This window comes from Pygocentrus nattereri, chromosome 20, assembly GCF_015220715.1.
Source record: "Pygocentrus nattereri isolate fPygNat1 chromosome 20, fPygNat1.pri, whole genome shotgun sequence".
NCBI lineage: Eukaryota > Metazoa > Chordata > Actinopteri > Characiformes > Serrasalmidae > Pygocentrus > Pygocentrus nattereri.
Window position 1 is genome coordinate 25,225,039 of NC_051230.1, and position 21,165 is coordinate 25,246,203.

Genomic DNA, 21,165 nt, shown 5'->3' on the forward strand with positions numbered 1-21,165 from the left:
AAATTTATAGGCCACCACAGAATCTTCTTCTGAATCTGTCTGTCGAATTTCAATGTTTTGGGCTGAAGCATTCTTGAGTTTTACAACCCCAATTCCAATGAAGTTGGGACGTTATGTAAAACATAAAAACAGAATACGATGATTTGCAAATCCTTTTCATCCTTTATTCAATTAAATATACTACAAAGACAAGATATTTAATGTTCAAATGGATAAGCTTTATTGTTTTTTGCAAATATTCACTCATTTTTGGGAAGTTGGGACAGGGGCAACAAAAGACTGGGAAAGTTGAGGAATACTAAAAAAAAACACCTGTTTGGAACATTCCACAGGTGAACATGTTAATTGAAAACAAGTGAGTGCCATGACTGGGTATAAAGGGAGCATCCCTGGAAGGCTCAGTCATTCACAAGCGAGGATGGGACGAGGTTTACCACTTTGTGAACAACTGTGTGAGCAAATAGTCCAACAGTTTAAGAACGTTTCTCAATGTGCATTTCATCATCTACAGTCCGTAATATCATCAAACGATTCAGAGAATCTGGAGGAATCTCTGCAAGTAAGCAGCAAGGCAGAAAACCAACATTGAATGCCCGTGACCTTAGATCCCTCAGACGGCACTGCATTAAAAACAGACATCATTCTGTAACGGGTATTACCACATGGGCTCAGGAACACTTCAGAAATCCATTGTCAGTGAACACAGTTTGTTGCTCCATCTACAAGTGCAAGTTAAAACTCTGCCATGCAAAGCGAAAGCCATATATCAACAACACCCAGAAACGCCTCCGGCTTCTCTGGGCCCGAGCTCAATTGAGATGGACTGATGCAAAGTGGAAAAGTGTCCTGTGGTCTGACGAGTCCACATTTCAGATTGTTTTTGAAAATCATGGACATTGTGTCCTCCGGGCCAAAGAGCAAAAGGTCTGTCTGGATTGTTATCAGCGCATAGTTCAAAAGCCAGCATCTCTGATGGTATGGGGATGTGTTAGTGCCCATGGCATGGGTAACTTGCACATCTGTGAAGGTACCATTAATGCTGAAAGGTACATACAGGTTTTGCAGCAACATATCTTCCCATCCAAACAACGTCTTTTTCAGGGACATCCCTGCTTATTTCAGCAAGACAATGCGAAGCCACATTCTGCACGTGTTACAACAGCATGGCTTTGTAGTAAAAAGTGCGGGTACTAGACTGGCCTGCCTGCAGTCCAGACCGGTCTCCCATTGAAAATGTGTGGCACATTTTGAAGCACAAATTACAACAACGGAGACCCTGGACTGTTGAGCAACTGAAGTTGTACATCAAGCAAGAATGGGAAAGAATTCCACCTACAAAGTTTCAACAATTAGTGTCCTCAGTTCCCAAACGCATATTGAGTGTTGTTAAAAGGAAAGGTGATGTAACACAGTGGTAAACATGCCCCTGTCCCAACTTCTTTGGAACGTGTTGCAGGAATCAAATTCAAAATGAGTGAATATTTGCAAAAAACAATAAAGTTTATCTGCTTGAACATTAAATGTCTTGTCTTTGTAGTGTATTCAGTTGAATATAGATTGAAAAGGATTTGCAAATCATTGTATTGCTTTTATTTATGTTTTACACAACGTCCCAACTTCACTGGAATTGGGGTTGTAAGTATATCTTGAGTATAGGGTTAATTAGCATATGGCAGTCATACTGTTTGCAAAAGTCAGCAAGATTTTGATGATGATTAATATTTAGTCTCTTGTGAATATGCAAATTAGGAAAAAAATGTGGATGGCGCTAAATGGTCCAAATTGCAAAGTTGTTTGTCTTGACCCAAGGAATCAGGGGAAAATTTGTCTCTACACATTTTGGTTTATTAGTCAGGAAGCAAAACCTTTTTTTTAGCTGTATAGCGCCCCCTGTTAGAAATTCGACAAGAGGAGTCAGGAGACTGGAGCTTTGGCGTTGACTGGAGTTCATTTTCACATGCAGAGTATGGGTACAGCGTGGTCGATCAACAGTCAGTCAGCAGTATGAGTAGTCAGCCAATGGTTAGAGCTGTTTAATGCTGCTACTTTGTAATGGAAATATTAATGAAGAATATTGGAGATGTCTGTAGGATCTTGAAACTTGAACAGTTTGCTTCAGCATCATTATGTTGAATTGCAAGTTGAGTTGCGCAGCAGCAGTTGCTTGGGCAGATCATCTTGTAGGTCAATTTTCAACAGCAGGCACTCAGTTCTTCGTAGCTTAGGTGTGCAGTGTCAAGAATTTTGTGCCATGCTGGCTTCAGTTTATCTGTAACACACAAAACAAAACATTTGTGCAGTAAACTGTTCATCAGTGTTGGGAAGTTATTCATTCAGAATTAGGTTATCTTCTATCCCTACTATTTGTCCCTCAGAAGGGGCTGGTATGGTTCCACACTGTATGTTGAAATCCTCACCTACAGGGGTGGCCCCCAGTGGCTTAAAAACCACGGTTTATCCCTGAGGCTCTGTGCTTCACCCACCCTCTCTCCAGCTGTCCCTGTATTCAATTCTGGTGTGCAGACACAACCTTACAATGGGAAACGTATCTGTTTTCTTTTCTTCACATTTGATGCATCTGCTATCACCAGAACCTTAACATGGAGCCTCTCATCTACATTCTAAAGACTGCTTGCCATGTTTCCTCACTATGACTCATTGGCCTGAAACTATCATACAGATACCTTAAGCACTAACTTAGTAGCACTGTTTGGAAAAAAAAAAAGTGCTTTTACTTACTTCCTAAAATTAGAATTCCACCGTGAAAAATGAATTTACATTTTATACCCCTGTGTGACCCAAAGGATATGTTTGTGTCACAAGGCAAAGAAATGCAAGTTTTCTCCCTTTAATCCAAACACCATCTGGAGCAACTTTTGCATCTGTAATGAGCCATGTCCAGTTCCCAGTCTGGACTGTAGCTGAGTTACCAGCAGATAGTGGTTTATAAAATGGTAGCATAAGAATTGGTTCAAGACCTACTGTAGTTACATAGACCTAAAAAAAACAAGTCCCAAAGTTGTGGGCAACAAAAATGCATTAATCTTAGGGTTAAGGCTTCTATCAGGCAAAATTGAACCACTTAGTAGTTAATTTCCCTAATTACTGTACACCAGCACAATAATTCACACAACAAACTATTTTGCCCTAATATCCATAGTTTACAAACAAATCAAAATGTGCTTTTACATCTGGCTTAAATAACAGCAGCAACACCCAGATAAGCTTAAGCATTGGAATAATTAGTTAAAAGCAGGAGCAGACGAAACTATGACTCCCTCTATTGTCTTCATTACCAAAGACAACTGATCTGTGACTTCCTGCAAGGTTCTGATTATCAAAGAGAACTGCTCCTTTGAAATTCCCTGACAAAGGTTTCCTGCTGAGCCTCCCTGTGAAATTCCCTCAAAGGGATTTCTTGCTGGGGTCGCGTTCACCCTCACACCTATTTTGTGTATTCCTGCCTGTTTTTTACGACAGTGTCTGGCCTGATTACCAAACTTATGGCAGTAGTGACATTCAGATAACTTATCCTTCTTGTTGGAATTAAAGTTCTGCCTGGATCTTGGGTTAGCACTACTCTCTGTGAGTACATGTATAGATGCAGGAACCTTGCAGAAATCAAATCACATTCTAGGCGAACAAGCTCTTCTTTAAGGTTCCCCCATTTAGTTTTACACCAGTTTGGAACAGCAGTCACTAGTGCTTGCCTAAGGTCTGATCGCAGTGCCTCACCAAGTTGTCTAAAATGAGGACCTTCAGTTGTAGAATCAATGTTATCACTATTGTATTTATGAATACCAGAGTGACGCAGGAAGACTCTTTCAAAACGCTCACAGAAATCTGCAGCTGGCTCTCCTCTTTTCTGTCTGTAGTGGGTTATTTGCCCCCCAATCAGTAGTTTTACAACATTTACAGCTGATCCAGTCATTGAAAGCTTTCCAACCCCTTTCAATGTCAATGTCCCGGCATTTGTCACCTGACACATCCAATACCTTATTAGCAAGCTGTCTACAATCTGTTATGTTAAGTACTTGGCTTGCTATAGCAACAGCATTATTGGGGTGCAATAAGTAGAGGGTCCTTTTCTTTGCATGAGATCAATGAAGTCAAGCCCCATTTCCCTAGGATGTTTAAATTCCTTGGATAGCTAGTCCAAAGTGGCTGCATCTAAAGGAACATGACCAACTTCTATTCTGGTTTGCATCCATCAGAGTGGTGAGGTAACACGCGAACAAGCTAAGGCATAAACACAACTAAACTTCCCTCACTAGCTGAGAGGATATGTTCCAAGAAATGCTAGGCTTTGATCAGTGACAAAAAGTAAACTTCTCTTGTTTCAGAACAGTGGGGATAAGATCCACAAAAAACACTAGGGTTCTTTTTACCTGTGACAACAAGTAACCTTCCCTCAGAACAGAGGGGATAACAGCCACAAAAAACAGTAGGTTTCTTTACTAGTGACAAAATGCAAACTGCCCTTGGAACAAAGGGGATAACAGCCACAAAAAACTAGGTTTCTTTACCAGTGACAAAAAGTAAACTTTACTTGGAACAAAGGGGATAACATCCACAATAAACACTAGGTTTCTTTATCAGGGACAGCAAGTAAACTTCTCTTGGAACAAAGGGAATAATAGCCACAAAAATCACTAGGTTGGGCTCCCAAGTGGCACAACTGTCTAAGCATTGGCCCTATAATCAGGAGATCACGAGTTCGATCCCTAGTGATGCTACAGCCGTCCGTAGCCGGGAGTCCAAATCAAATTTATTTGTATAGCGCTTTTTACAATGGATGTTGTCACAAAGCAGCTTCACAGAATTCCAGAAAAGACAAAGTTTTAACAAGAATGTAAAAAAAAAAAAAAAAAAAACGGCGGACAAAACCAGGGGCAACAGTGGCAAGGAAAAACTCCCTCAGAACTGAGGAAGAAACCTTGGGAGGAACCAGGCTCACCAGGGGGGACCCATCCTCCTCTGGTCAAACTACCTACAAGTGATTATGCTACTAATATTAATAGCAGTAGTATTAGTAGTAGTAACAGCTAGGAGTCTATGAGAACATCAGTGTAGGGTGGAGTGGGCAGCTGGTCTGAAGTGGGTAGCAGGAGGGCTCGACAGTCAGTCGTCCTTCAGTGTCCGGCCGGACATGTGGGCGATTGTATACTCGGAAAAAAAGCAGGGAGAGGGAATTAGTTTTATTCTGTCTGTTTGTATGTAGAATAGGGAATGTAAACATTTACAGAGTGTGGCTAATGACTCCGGCAGATTTGACTATGACAGCTTTGCTAAAAGGAGAGAACCAGAAGGACACACTGACACGGCAGCACTTTGAAACAGTTTGGCATCCCTCCGCTCCACCGTCCACAAACCTGAGTGACTGCGTGCGAGCAATGTCTCAGTTTACTATAATTCCCTGTGTCCATGAACCCCTGGATCTGCTGCCTTTATCTAAGGGGGAACATTACCTACCAAAAGCTAAACTGAACAAGTGAGTTTTCAGCCTAGTCTTAAAATATTTAGACAGTGTCTGAGTCCCGAACATTTTCTGGACGATCATTCCAGAGTTTGGGGGCTTTATAAGCAAAAGCTCTTCCCCCAGCTGCAGCCTTATGAATTCTGGGAACTATTAATAAGCAAGCACTCTGGGATCTGAGTAGTCGTGATGGCTCATAATGGGAAATAAGGTCTTGTAAGTACTCAGGAGGGATAGGGCATTTCTTATCTTGGCAATGTTGCGAAGATGTAGAAAAGCTGTCCTAGTGATGCTGCCTATGTGTTGATTGAATGATGGATCTGAATCAATTATGACGCCAAGATTTTTTGCTGAAGTCGGCGAGATTTAAAATTAAATCTGGTAGTTTATTTCTTACTAATTTCAGACCCAGAAGGAGAACCTCTGTTTTGTTACTGTTGTTACTAAGGTGTTAGTGCTATCATCAGAACACGGATATATGTTGATTAGGTTGTTTAAACGGGCTGATTGAGTTTTTCTATGATTAAATTTAGTTTTAATTCGGGACAAAGACACAGTCTCAATAGAGTTAAACTTGGGTGACGCCTCAAGGCGGATCGTAGACGGTCGGTTAAGCCTGTCTGTCTGCGGCCTGGTTCCGGCTCTGGACTGTCAGCAGCTGTTTACGCTACTCTGCCGACTAACTAAGAGACTGTGAGCTATGCTGTAGGCTTCAGCGCCACGCTGCATTGGGATGGGGCCAGAGCAAATTACGCCATCGGACATCGTGTGGGCCTGTTTAATCACCTCTCTAATATTAGCCTTAGTTTTCTCAGACTGCCGCAGAGGGATATCATTGGCCCCTACATGAATGACTATCCTCGAATATCTCTTATCAGCTAACAGTCTAAGGTTGCCACTAATGTCCGGCCACTAATGTCCGGCTCCCGATAAACATCTAAACGTTACTGCTGGCGCCCCTAAAGGAGTAGCAATTTTCACGTTTCGAGTGTCGAGTCTCCTATAACCAGAGTACTTTTAACAGGCTTCACAGTGGGTGCTTCACTGAGGGGGCCAAACCTGTTTGACATGCGAATCGGAGGAGCGTGGTGTTCCGGTGGGCTAGCTTTGGCCTCAGCGTTAACATTAGCCTTAGCTTTCCGGCTAGACCGCCGAGTCATCACCCTCGCTGTGAGGGGCTCTAATGCCGGAGTCGAGGGGGTGCTAACTCTCCCTAGGGCACTTTGGCTGTCCCGTGACGTTGTGTGAGCAGCAGTTTGTAAAGAAGCAGTGGTTGGTTTCACAGGTCTCGGAGGCCTCCTAGCGTTGGTAGCAGCGTGTGATCAGGGGAGTCCTAACTAGCGGGTGGAATTGGAGATGACTAAATTGGTGAGAAAATCAAGTAAAAAACAAATAAATATCAATGACAAGTGACAACAACCCTTGGAACAAATGGGATAAGAGCCACAAAAAAATAAACTTTCTTTACCAGTGATGACAAGTAAACTTCCCTTTGGAACAAAAGGGATAATAGCCACAAGAAACACTAGGTTTCTTTATCAGTGACAACAAGTAAACTTCTCTCTTCAGAGAGGTTAACTTTTACTGACTCCACTATCTGAAAAATACAGAATTTCTCTTCAGTTCGAAAATGAAGTTTCTACTCACCATGTGGGTTTCAGTAAGCCATCCGTGGTACGGCTTCAAGTTGTTAGAAATTTGGCAAGAAGAGTCAGGAGACTTAAGCTTCTGTGTTGATTGTAGTTTATTTCCACATGCACAGTATGGGTACAGCGTAGTCTATCAACACTCAATCAACAGGATCAGGAGTCTGGTCCTTTTCACGTGCATGTAGACGATCATGCACGAACACAGCTTGGTCATCAGTGTGTCAGCAGTCTAGTCTGGTTAGCAGTCCATTCTACTCTGGTCAGCAGTCCAGTCTGACAAGATTTTTTGGAAGGACCTTATATTCAATTTAGTCATTGAAAATTCAGGAGGATGAAGGAGGAACAAAAGGACTTTGGAGGGGTTGTAGACAGGGATATGAATAGAGATGTAAGGGGTAGAGATGGGGGGTGTGGGTAGAGATTTGGTAACACCTTAAGGTTGTGATTTGAAGGGTAATTTAAATTTGACCAATCAGGGTCATTTGTTGCCTGGCAAGATGCACACACACTACACCTACTCACCAAATTTGGTATATCTAGGACATATGGTCTCTTCTCCACAACACTTTTTTTCAGGAATAAAAAGAATAATAAGAAAAATGTTGCGTGCTTGGAGCTTAAAAATTCTAGCAAAAGCAACAGGTTTTCATGCCCCTCTAGTGCTTTGACCCCTAAAATAATATGCCATAATTTTGTTCAGGGCACATTTCATTTTTTTATCAGTTTTATATTCAATAGATGAACAGTAATTGTCCCCTCTGCTATTTACATTCATGACCTTTATGCCATTTACCAGATCCTCATATTAATCAATCGATTCAATTCAAGTTTATTTGTATGGCGCTTTTTACAACAATGTTCTCACAAAGCAGCTTTACAGAAGTTTGAAAACATACAGTTACAACATATATCCCCCAGTAATTTATACTCAGAATACATTGAGGGACACCAGCCATCCTTTTCGTATATTATACAGTGATTGGTATTGTAGGGGTCACCAGTAATAAATTTTAAGGAAGCGCGGTGTAGAGTCATTTCAACATAGTTACAGGTGCATATCTGTGTAACATGTCACCCTAATCCAGAACAGGCAATAGTGTTGATTCCATGATCAACCTTGAGGGACTCACTTTGATATTGGATGTAGCTTTGATTTACTTTGTCCCAGGGCCACACGTCTGTCAGAGAGATAATTTCTAATCCAGTTAGTAGCCCTGAGATCAAAAAACAATACTTTGAAAACTTTTTTAAAAGTAAGGAATTATCAACTGTATCAAAGGCTTTGGAGAGATCAGTGAAAATGGCTGCACATTGTTTCTTTTTATCCACCGAAAAGATTGTCTTAGATGAGAGCAACCGCAGAGATTATGCTGTGCTTTTATCTGAAACCAGATTGCTAGTATGGTAAAATTGAATTTCTGTGGAGAAATGTCTTGAGTTGATCATTCACTAAGGTTTCAAGATCATTTTTGAGATGGGTCTATAGTTATTAAGATCAGAGGCATCACCTCCTTTGTGAAGTGGCGATATATGTGCTGTTTTCCCGATGCTGGGAATTCTGCTTGATAAAATAGATAAATAAATTAATGTTCAGCAGCTGCAAAGAGAGTATTACATGTTTGGCAAATCTCCTTCTAATCAGTAAACCATTGGTCGCTAATTAAAATGTAAAATGTCACCATGTCTTTTAGTTAGGGCCCATGCTTTATTTCTTCCATTGAACAAAGAAGATATTTTTGATTTGAACCAGGGATTTGATCTATAACTGATTCTTATATTTTTACAGGGTGACATGCTTGTTTACCACTGACAGGAAAGTTTTTCAAAAAAAAGTAAACAGCACTAAAAATGTGGATTTCACCGAGCGCCAGTTTGTTTAGGAATTCTTTAATGTGCTAGTGCTTCTGAGGCATCTGATATGGCAGTGTACACTGAAACCAGGGTCAAAGACACCAATAGAACTAATTTCATCAGGCCTGTTGGATAAAGCTAAATGTGTTAGCTCCTGTGCACACCTTTTAAAACTAAAAGTTCAAAACATGTTTCTTTAGATAATGAATTAAGTTTTACTTGAATAACAGATGTAAATAGCCATTGCGCCAACCCTTTCCTATCAGCTCTGTTTAGATTATAACCAGGCAGGGCTACCTAAGTTGGACACAGATTCTTTTGACAAGGATACAGTCAAAACTACTATATCTAACCAGGTGACCAGGATGGCTTTATGCTGAGAAGATTGGCTGGGTTGATGAAATTTCCTTCCCCTTTGTTCCCTTGTTTGAGTGGCTGATCCTAGGTACAGTGGTAATTGGTAATGACTACAGGGATAGCTTACTTGTTTCAGGTAGTCATTTCCAGGTAAGAACAAAGTCAAATTCTGTGTAACCATTCTTTAAACCAGGCCTGCTGGAGTGAATTTCTTCATTCCTATACAAGTGTGGAGAGTTCCAGAAAAGATAAAAATTGTTGATAAATAAACAAATGATTCACTAGACATGCTTCCTGAAGCCAACTGTGAAGGTTTAACAAGCGGCTAAAAACACCAAAAGAGGGGCTTGAGCCAGAGATAAAAAAAACTTTTTTCAAGAGTGCAGTTTTTTGTCTTTGATGTTGTTACAGCCTGTGTGTATAATCACACTGTGAATGAGTGCTTAGCAAAAGGGAGCTGCTGCATAAGGTCATTTACCTTGGCACCTGAGAAGGAGTAGGTTATTGCTGAGTTTCTGTTAACGTATCTGATGATAGTCTCCAGCTATCCGTGTGAATGGTGGAGACTGGAGCTCACAGCAGTGCTTGATGTAAATGCCTGCCATCGGCGCCACATAGTGAAGGTTGTACACCAGTTTCAGCATCCACATCCTGTGTCAAGGTGCATCAAGAAGGCTGCGTATCACCGTCCAGCAGTGGGGTGCGGCGAGAAGGTCGCGTGTGAGTGTCCAGTGATGATGTCCGCACCAAATAACCTCCTATATGGATTTGCACCTTTATCTTAGTTTTTTGTTTCAGAAAATTAAGAATTTGTTGATGCTTCAGGGGAATGACATTGTCTTTAGTGACTTTCTACTGCTTTTTTCATGCTAGTAGGTAATATGCTGTTCATTACCCCAGGGGAGAAATTGTAATTTCTCATTAATGCAGGCAAGTGATTTGCTCCACTCATACTTTATTTCTCGCCAAACCCTAAAAGTGCTGTATAAAAAGACATTTTCAGTAATGTCAAGAGATCACTTGTCTAAGGTGTGTCCTTCAAGCTCAGAGCATAAATGAACCATTCTCAGATCTAAATAAACTTTAGATTTGGTAAAGCTAGACCTCCATTTTATGAAGAATTCTGACGTACTTTCTTTGATAGCCAAAGTAGTAACATCTGCATCTAAGGTAGAGAATTTTAGCTAGCTAATTCTCATCTAAGAGAGAGCAATACCATTCCATCAGCTCACCTTTGACAGGTTTCACAATAGGGGCTAAATCCTCTTTCCAAAAATCCTGCATAATCTTTATTGACAAGTAAGTAAAGTCTGTAATGAACTGTCTAAAGGGAAGGATGCAAGACGGTTGTTGTTAGCACAATTTTGTGTGTGCGCATATGTAATGGGTTGTCACCAGTTTCACATGACTCTTGTGCTTTGTGTTGGACACATAGCTTACCATATTATTAACTTGAATAAAAACAAGATTTTTTTTGTTTGCGAATGAGTATCAAAAAAAAGCCAATCTTATTGTAGTTTATCACCATTAATCACATTTGTTTAATTTACTCAAATGTTACCTTAAAGAGAGATTTTTAAAAAGCAGTGCATTTTGTTATATGAGTGAACAAAATAAGCTTCATTGGCATATATTTATTACTTTTCATTTTTATCATGTGAATGCAGGCTTGACATGAACATGAAAATCATATTGAATGCAGGGTGAACATAAAAAGTAGTTTTTATCCCGGATGACCAATAGGTATTTGCAAGATTTTCCAGTTGTGCCATGATTGTAGCCTTGCTATACCATTACCCATACCATTACATTTTGTCTCAAGCAGAACTGTAGTTTCCACTTTGCTGTTGCTTTTGGTACTTTGCTCTTTGTTCATGAATCCTGTCCATGTACTGTATTTTCATATAAAAATTATGCCATTGCAGTTGTTTGAAATAAGTAGAGAAGTATCAGTTTAATTTGTTATTTAAAAACAGTATTTGAATGAGAGGGCTACAGTTGCAGAGTCAGTCATTGCAACATACAATACAGAAGCCGTTGGAATTCCGGTTGTTTCAAGGGTCAACCTAGGCAGAAGTGTTAATGGCATATAAAATAAGGCTTTAAATGGGCACCAAATAAAAGTTGAAATCAAAATTGAAATGTCAGTTTTGGTGACCATTTTGTAAAACCATTTTTAAAAAGGCATCTCCTTTAAACATTTATAATTGCATGATGACCTGTGCTAAAGTGATTTAATATGTGAATTTTTCATTACAAAACCGAATCGTGAAAAAATAAGGTTTTGTTTGTATAAATGTAAAAAAAAAAAAAAAAATGGAATTTGGCAATCGCTCTTATCCAGAGCGACTTACAATTTGATCATTTTACACATGAAGGCAAAGGTAGGAGTCTAGGAAGGAGGTAGGTTGGAGTCTTGCCCAAGGACTCTTATTGGTATAGTTTAGGGTGTTTACCCAGGCAAGCACTGAACCCCAGTCTACAAAGTAGAATGCAGAGGTGTTGCCCCAATACACTACCCCCACCAACAGTAGTACAGAAATGTCTTAGGACAGGGCGATGTCTCTGTTGTGTTCATGGACAAAGAAACACAGTTAATGCCCTTAAGGATCTATGGTACATACAGTCACGCAGATGAAGAGAGGCCTTTGTATCTTTTACGTAAGGATTTTATGTTTCAATCAGACTTCAGTAGGTCAGATGCATTCTGGACTAAAGGATCTTATACAGGTAAATGAGAAATACCTGCCGAACTGCAGCACAATTGTAATTGTGTGCAGGCCTGTGCCTCAGTCATGAATTGTATCTGACTGCAAATAATCTAGGGTACTTCAATATTTGGGCATAATGAATACATTTATTTAGGAAGTTAAAACATCATGAAACCACAGGAAGGGCTTAATGTGTACTTGCGTGGTTGTGAAAATCATCAGAATTAGAAGAGGAGGACCTACCACTTAAACTGCAGCAGACAAAAACAAACCAGGAGAGCAGAGGTGGCATTCACTCAAGCTAAAGGTGCCTCGCTGCATTGTACTCGAGCCATGTTCTGATCTACTTTGGCTCAGACACAGATTTTGGGATCCCTAATACTTTCTGTTTGAAGAATGCAGAATTTTTGATGCATCTGTCCAGTCTCATGCATTCTGAACTCAGTGCTCAGCTTCTTGGGCCTTGGGCCTCCCATAATGGCATGGCCCCTGAAAGTTTTGCCCTTCTTCCTCCCTTTTAGGTAACCCTGGTTTTGTGTAAAAAAAAAAAAAAATAGTGTCAGGAATACTTTAGGCTGAAATTTTTATTTAGGCCTATAAAGTAAAATTTGAACTCATGTAGGATATTGCTTTAATAAGCAAGGAAACAAATATTTTGATAAATGCAATGACTTATTAAACAATGTATATTAAATTTCATTCAGTAAAGTAATTTCTTTCTACATTTAGTTTACATCAAATATTAGTATGAAGAATATAAAAAAAATTAAAATTTACAGTAGAGCGTATTTTCCTATTTCAATGAATACTGCTTCTTCACTCTTGAAATGAACTGAACGTGTTTAATTTGTTTAATGAGTGTCATTGGTGGTATCACTGGTGTGTCACTCCACACAAATTTGTAATATTTCCCCTGTCGCTTTCCCTCTCTTAAGGCATTTACAAGTGTCCTTGAGGACTCAAGAGGCACATTTTAAGGGTTTCAAGCAGCAGATTCGGGATGTGATCACCAACATTAATCAAAATGAAGCTCTGCTGAAGAGAACCCTTGATGATCACAGAAGGGTCAAGGTATTTTTTTGTTTATATCTGACTTGCAAACCATGCATTTAAGTTTGAATATATTTCTTGCTGCGTTTATGACTGCTCAGAAATTGGAGCTTCCTGCTACTTGGCTTAGAGTGTTTACACAGCCTCACTTGTTTGATGAAATGAAAGCTCACAGTATGCTATCACTTATCTGATTGCTGTGTGAGTATAAAGAGCATAGTTGTATAGAATGTACTACAGTATATAATAGTATAAAAAGCATTTACACTAGATACAAATATCTGTTAGTAGTTGTCTTCACTGTTAATAACTTTTTAAAATGAAAGTGCAGTTTGATAGTTTTTCACAGAACAACTTAAACATCCAGTTATCCAACTAAGAATCCCCTGTCTTTAACGAGCCTAAGGCATGTCATACGCAAATGGAAGCTTGATACTTGAAATACTTGATACTTTACTTGAAACACTCTTATCATTACTTTTGGTGCTAGAATGCATGTTGACCTTTAAGCTGAACATACCTGACTAAAAGTGTTTTTTGGGGTTTTTTGGTTTGTTTGTTGTTCCTTGCTGTCACTGAATCTACAGGATCAATGCCGAAAACTTCAGATGGAGGTGAATGACTTGTGTGTTGTGGAAGAGCCGCAGTCAGAAGACCTGAAGCCACTGGTAGTATTCTCATTTTGTTTGTGGTGCTTTTACACTTGTACTTGTAAAACCATTCATAAATGGCCATTATCATTACTGCAACATTCATTAGTCTCAGTAGTAAGCTGCGTTTGTTTAAGTTTCATCAACATTTGAAAAGTTTTGTTTGGCCATCAGTAATTCACTTCAAAGCCTTCTGCAAACATGGTTTGAGAATTACAGGCAGAAAAAAACTGTGACCTGCCAAGCCACCACAGAAGCTGTCATTGTTGAACTCCAAGGCCTGTCCACAGAAAGACCCTAACCTGAGTTCAAGCTAAAAGTAGATTAGCTTGAACTCGTTTATCGTATGAGTGGGAAATAGGTGAATTAAGTGATTGTTACCCATGTCATATTGATAAAATGTTTTTTAAAATGTTTTGATGTTTTGCAGTTTGTGTGTGTGTGTGTGCTCATCTTGCTATAGGCAACTTCTAACTTTTTGGATACTGAGGTTAAGATTCAGCTTAGGTCTAGGTTTGGCTACAGCAATCCAAAAATATAGTAGAAGTGAGGGATGTCCTCTCTAATTTAAGAGAAACGTGTGTGTTTAAACGTGCAGTAAGTGTATTTATTGTGTTCAATATGTATTTCTTATATTTTGCTACAGTGTTCAGTGCAGGTACAATTTGTGTTCATCAAACTACAAACATTGTAAATATGCCCTCAAAGGTACAACAGTGGTTTTAAGGTACAATTGTGCACCTTTTTCCAATTGAAAAGTATGTATTTGTACCTTTTATATAACCTAATGTTTTAATAAAATAAGTCAATAAAATAAAAAGCCTGGAGACGAGATGGGTTGTATGGAGTCAGTGCGACTTAGAAAATAGAATTTCAATGGATTATGGTACAGTTATGTCCCCTGACTAAAGGTACTGAGATGTATCCTTAAGGTTTCAAGCCAGGTAACAAGAGGGGTACTGCCCCAGTGATAGTTAAGTATGTTTATTTCTGCAAGTGTACTGTAGCACCCAAATTTCCCCTTGGGATGAATCACGTACATCTTCCTGTCATAGTAGGTTGTGAATTGTCTCAGTGACTGCACGGTTTGCAGAGCAAAAGAGGTAAGAAGTCTTTACTTGTTTATTTCTCTCTTCATAGGAAGATGAATTAGAGGAGCTGAGTAGCAGGTTAGCTGTTTGTCAGGAGGAATATGAGACCGAGCAGCAGCAGATGCTCACACTGAAAAGGGCATATGAGGAAGTGGAACTTCTCTACCGCCAGCACAAAGAAACCATAAACAGTGTGGCTGAAGAGGCAGAACCCATTAAGGTCAGTTGTTATTAGAAAATAAATTACACCAGTCTACAATAAGCTCTTTTGATGGCAGTTTGCAAACCAAATGTATTTTTTTTTCCTTTCCTCTCAAAACTTATATACGTATTTCCATCATGGATAAGCTCCAAATAGTTAATGAAAGGGAAAAAGCACATCACAGCACACAGATTTCCTTGCAGATATGAGGGTGTTCAACAAATTATAATAAAAACACTAAATATAGGATAACATTTAAAAAAGAATACTAATGTCTTTCCCTGTCAGAAAAAATAGGTTAAACAGCTAGCATACTTGGTCCTTATAAAAAGAGTAAAATGCATGACAAGTTGAGACATATGGCAAAATTGCAGTACAGGACTTATCATATATTATATATATTATATATTATCATATTATACTTGTCATGTTCTGCTAACTAAGGCAAAGTTTGTCATAAACAAGATGAACCCTGAATAGGTTGCTTTTGTAATTTCCATGTATGGACCATATGTGATGAATGGGATGTTGCTGTGATTTTCCACTCACGTAGGTTAACCAAAGTGGGTTCCTATGTTGTGTGTATTCATTTGTGTGCATCTCGCCACAACTCGGGAGAGTCTCTTTATCAGGATTTATCAAAAAAATCTTGATATTTGCAAACATTATGGCTGCCATATGCGGGTTCCGCCCTGGTCGTGGAACACTGGACCAACTCTTCACCCTCTCCAGGATTCTGGAGGGTTCATGGGAGTTTGCCCAGCCAGTCCACATGTGCTTTGTGGATCTGGAGAAAGCATTCGACTGTGTTCCCCGGGGTATTCTGTGGGAGGTGCTTCGGGAGTGTGGGGTACATGGCTCTTTGCTATGAGCCATTCAGGCCCTGTACAAAAAAAGCTGGAGTTTGGTTCGCATAGCCGGCAGTAAGTCAGACTCGTTCCCAGTGAGAGTTGGACTCCGTCAGGGCTGCCTTTTGTCACCGATTGTATTCATAATTTTTATGGATAGAATTTCTAGGCGCAGTCAGGTGTCCGGTTTGGTGACCTCACGGTCACATTGCTGCTTTTTGCAGATGATGTGGTCCTATTGGGGACATCAGGCTGCGAACTTCAGCTTTCGCTGGATCGGTTTGCAGCCGAGTGTGAAGCGGCCGGGATGAGAATCAGTAACTCTAAATCCGAGACCATGGTTCTCAGGCGGAAAAAGGCGGAGAGCCCTCTCTGGGTCGGGGATAGGCTCTTGCCTCAAGCGGAGGAGCTCAAGTATCTCGGGGTCTTGTTCACGAGTGATGGTACAAGGGAGCGGGAGATTGACAGGCGGATTGGTGCTGGGTCAGCAGTGATGCGGGCTCTTTACCGGTCTGTTGTGGTAAAGAAAGAGCTGAGCTATAAGGCAAGGCTCTCGATTTACCGGTCGATCTACGTTCCCACCCTCACCTATGGTCATGAGCTTTTGGGTAATGACCGAAAGAATAAGATCGCGAATACAAGCAGCTGGAATGAGTTTCCTCCCCAGGGTGTCTGGACTCTACCTTAGAGATAGGGTGAGAAGTTCGGCCATCCGGGAGGGACTCGGAGTAGAGCCGCTGCTTCTTCACGTCGAGAGGAGCCAGCTGAGGTGGTTCGGGCGTCTGGTCAGGATGTCTCCTGGACACCTCCCTCGGGAGGTATCACAGGCAAGTCCACCTGGGAGGAGACCCCGGGAAGACCCAGGACACGCTGGCGTGACTATTTCGCCCAGCTGGCCTGGGAGCACCTCGGAATCCCACTTGGAGAGCTAGTGGAAGTGGCTGGGGAAAAGGAGGTCTGGGCCTCATTGCTTAGGATGCTGACCCCGCGACCCGAACCCCGGAGAAGCGGAAGATGATGGATGGATGGATGGATGGATGGATGGGCCTTTAGGGGGCACTTCAGCACTCAAAAAACATTCACAATTGATTATTAAATCAATGATCAATTAAATTGCTATTACAATGTTATCACAAGGTTGATCAACAAACAATTGGTGCCATATGACTCAGTTCACTCACCTGAACAACTTTCTAATTGCATGTCATGTCAAAAATTGTACTGCTTGTCTGGTATTTTGCCTTATTTGTTCAAAGATTTCACTATACAAAGGCTTAATATACAAAGGTCAAAAGGTCATTCTGACCAAAACCTGGTGAACGTCTATGGTTTTTGTCCTTGATCAATAATGATATCATATTGGGGCCTTTTGACTGATTCTGACCCAGTTTCACTGAGCTGCTCTACACGTAAAGGGCTCCTTATGACCTCATTAGGCCTCACTATGGTCAGTGGGTTAAATACTGAACCAGTCCACTGTGCAAGTGGTACTATGTGAGAAATGCTGCCAATGGTCATGTAGTTCTGACATCTATGTTGAAAACCTCCTGTATGTTCTACAAACCAGTGTAGCTCAGTACATATGAATGGAAACTTATAATGTGGGTAAAGACCTCTGCTCGTTGTTTATGGCAACTGAAGGCCTTTTGATGAATTGACATCATTTCAGTTCTATTCACTCTGCCTTTGAATAAGATCCAAACAGCTTGAGGCCTTTTTAGGCCTGATGGGCTAAACCTGCAGTAAGGCTGGTACTGCTTTTGCGTGCTTGAACCTGCTCATCGCCGCTTGCGGCTATATTTATTGTTGTTGTTGTTGTTGTTGTTGTTGTTGTTGTTAATAATAGTAATAATCACTTTAAGTAACACTTAAGTTGGATTTAGTAGCAATTATATGCACTTTGGAATTCTCAGGTTCTAGCAGTAGTTGTATAGACTTTGGAATTCTCAATTGCCTTGGTTCTCCAAAACTATATATGTTTTTATTTGACACAATTTCATGTGTCAGTTAGGATTTTATTTCTTGATTGATTGATTGATTGATTTATTTATTTATTTTTTGATGTGCAGGAGGAGCTGAGTAAGAGTGACCAAGATGTAGAAAAAAGTATGCACCATAAGAAACATTATGAGGAGAAACGTAAAGCACACATCAACAACATACAAGCTCAGAAGATGATCTTGGAAAATAAGGAACAGGAATTGAAGGTATGACATTTTCATACACTTTTTAGCCATTGACAATTTTTTACAAATTTCACCTTGTTTTAGGAAAATGGTTAAAAACAAAGTTGTTTCATATTTAGCATGAGCTCTTTTTCAGGCAAATAAGAACAATAGTCATCTTACTCACAGACTCTGCCTGGCTGGCATACTTTACAGAGAAACTTTAGTTGAATTATGTCTTTCTTTGGAAGAAAGAACCTATTTTGTTTTCAAAAAAAAAAAAAATCTGCCTTTGATGCATTTTATCAGTGGAAATTTTTGCTTTGCTTTTGTCCAACAGGCTTCTGTAGTGAAAGCTTCAGAAATCTGCCCAGAGCGTTTAGATATAAGAAGAACAGCTAAGAGTCTTGACAATGAGATCAGTCATTTAAAACATAAAATTAGCACTCAGCAAGACCAACATGGAGACAGAGACACCATAATCAGGTATGTACAGTGTCCACTAAAATATTTGTGTTGAAAAATATTGGTATTTATAGATCTGTTCAGGATATTGAATTGTATATATTTTTGCCTTTTGGAATATTAAGTGTTCCATATTCAACTAGTATTGAAGCACATTTCATTTCTCATTCCGCTTTTAACCCTGTATTCTTTCCTGAATAGAGACTTTAGTCCATAGCATGGCTAAGACAGCTGACTAAAACAGCTCTATTTAAATTAAAAATATAACATATTAAATAAAGCAGGAGGTATTCCAGTCATTTCATTAAACATTTTGGTTTTGTTTATATTGATAGCTATGCTCAATATACCCCAAATTAGTACATACAGTGGTGTGAAAAAGTGTTTGCCCCCTTCCTCATTTCCTGTTTTTTTTGCATGTTTGTCACACTTAAGTGTTTCGGAACATCAAACCAATTTAAACAATAGTCAAGGACAACACAAGTAAACACAAAATGCAATTTGTAAATGAAGGTGTTTATTATTAAAGGAGAAAAAAAATCCAAACCATCATGACCCTGTGCAAAAAAAACAGGAAATGAGGAAGGGGCAAACACTTTTTCACACCACTGTATGTAATATGGGTTTGCACTTATACTCTAATAGAGAATACTGAAATACACTAAATAACAATGACCTGTTAACAGCAGATTGTTAATACTGCAAATGTGTATTTTTATTATTAAACAATAACTTTGACTTAATTTAAACCACAACATAATCTGTATGTTGTACAATACAGTCAAGAAAAAAAAATGTAAAAACAATATAGTTTAAGGTTAGGTTGCTGCCAAAAAGCTGCTGCAAAATGCTACACTCTGAACTGACTCACAACACATGATGGTGAAAATTTGGTTAAAATTAAATTTTACATCTAAGACGTTGAGTATTACATTGTCTTACATTTGGAACTATCTTCGCTTAGATTTTAGGCTACAGTCTAGGGATGTAATAATTAAATCAAAATTTCATGATATGATACTCGTTTTTGTATCAAAATATAAAACATTTACAATGCAGATTTACAAAAAGAAGTGATAACTTTTACATTTACTTCTTTGTTTGCTTGCTTGCTTGCTTGTTCCAAAAAGACAGCAGTGCTTGTTGAAGAGCAAGCAGGTACAAGTCATTTTCTTAGAAGGTATACAATAAATAAAAAATAATGTAAACAAACATGAATTATCTGTATTACATGTTGCACGTGTGCTTGGCAAACGTGTTATTATAGCTCATAGTAATAAAAGTAAGCAAATCTTTAGATTTGTAGGGATTCATCAATACTATTTTTTTCTTTCTTTCTTAGACCAAAAACAACTGAGTACATATTTTTTACTACTGATACCATGACTGATACAATACTGAGTAACCTAATTAGAATGAAGTAGTTCTTTGCATAAATGAGTGCAATGTACATTTACAGTTAAGTCATTAAAATCTAGCTGATTAACATTAGTTACCTTGTACCTTGCCTCGAGAATTGTCACAGTGGAGAAGAGTGGATTTTATTCCACAAAAGAAAAGCACTTAAGTAAAGTACATTTTGTAGTTTTGATGTTCCTGATGTGTCTCTTTCAGCAAAAGCCTCTGTAGCCCAGTGGCAGCAGGAATATCGGAGGCTAATCCAAACAGCTCACTTATGGAGTTTTACATCTTGTTGAGAGTATTTTGTTTAGCTTATTGAGTTGTAGTTGCATTTCATCAATGTGTGTGATTTTAGAAAGAGATATATACATGGATATACTTAAGTGTACGTTAATTTATAATTTTGTGAATTTACTACGTGTGGCACAGCTAGTAAAGCATAACATTTGTGTGATGTTTGACACCATTTTATATAATATGATACTTTAGACTGACAGTAGAATGAGTTCTTGAGAGGCCAACTCAAGCCAATTCAAGCCAAATTTCAAATACTTCTTTAGCTGATTATTTTGTAAGTGCATAGAAAATGTGGTCACATTCAGAGCGTCATTGGTGGATTTATTGCTCCTTGTATAAGAATAAGCGACTCTAGACTGATAAATTCTTGTCCTGCAGCCAAATTGTCCTTAAAAGGCAAGATTTTTTAAATAACTGTTGACCTTGAGACTTCACTGATTGTTTAAGACCAAGTTTGAGAGGATGCGATAAAAATCCAGGGAGGAACACCTTACTTTAATACCTCAGAATATAGATCAAAGATCATCTTATAAAATCATTCAAAGATGCAACATGCAGAGTTTCAAATTAACTGTCCAAATGGTTGCTAAATACGATTCTTGGTTATTACAGCACAACCTGTTAAATAATTGGTGTCAACGTTGGCGTATGCTTTCAAAGTCATGTGAAATATTAGAATTTGCCGAAACGATTTTCATCTTTGGCTTCTTTTGTAAATGAAGCTAAATCCAGAAGGATCCAGAAGACTCGTACATGGCAGCCATATTGTTGACTAATATATATTTTATTTAAATAACTCTCGACCTCCAGACTTCTGTGATTATTTTATGATCAGTGTTGCAAGGATATCTTTAAAATATATAAGAAAAAATAATATATAAAATTATATATATATTATATATCATATAAAAAAAGACTAGTAGAATAATATTTGACTAAATATGGTGCAAAC

The 21,165-nt window shown here is 39.1% G+C and overlaps 1 protein-coding gene across 1 annotated transcript in view; it reads left to right on the forward strand.

The window, feature by feature from the left end:
- Positions 1–21,165, forward strand: part of si:dkey-119f1.1 (uncharacterized protein LOC557127 homolog) — a 180,014-nt gene that overhangs the window by 106,923 nt on the left and 51,926 nt on the right. Inside the window, exons 18-22 of the mRNA XM_017723665.2 lie at positions 12,980–13,115; positions 13,682–13,762; positions 14,885–15,055; positions 17,955–18,092; positions 18,391–18,536. Coding sequence (XP_017579154.1) covers positions 12,980–13,115; positions 13,682–13,762; positions 14,885–15,055; positions 17,955–18,092; positions 18,391–18,536 — 672 coding nt within the window. The remainder of the gene's footprint in view (positions 1–12,979; positions 13,116–13,681; positions 13,763–14,884; positions 15,056–17,954; positions 18,093–18,390; positions 18,537–21,165) is intronic.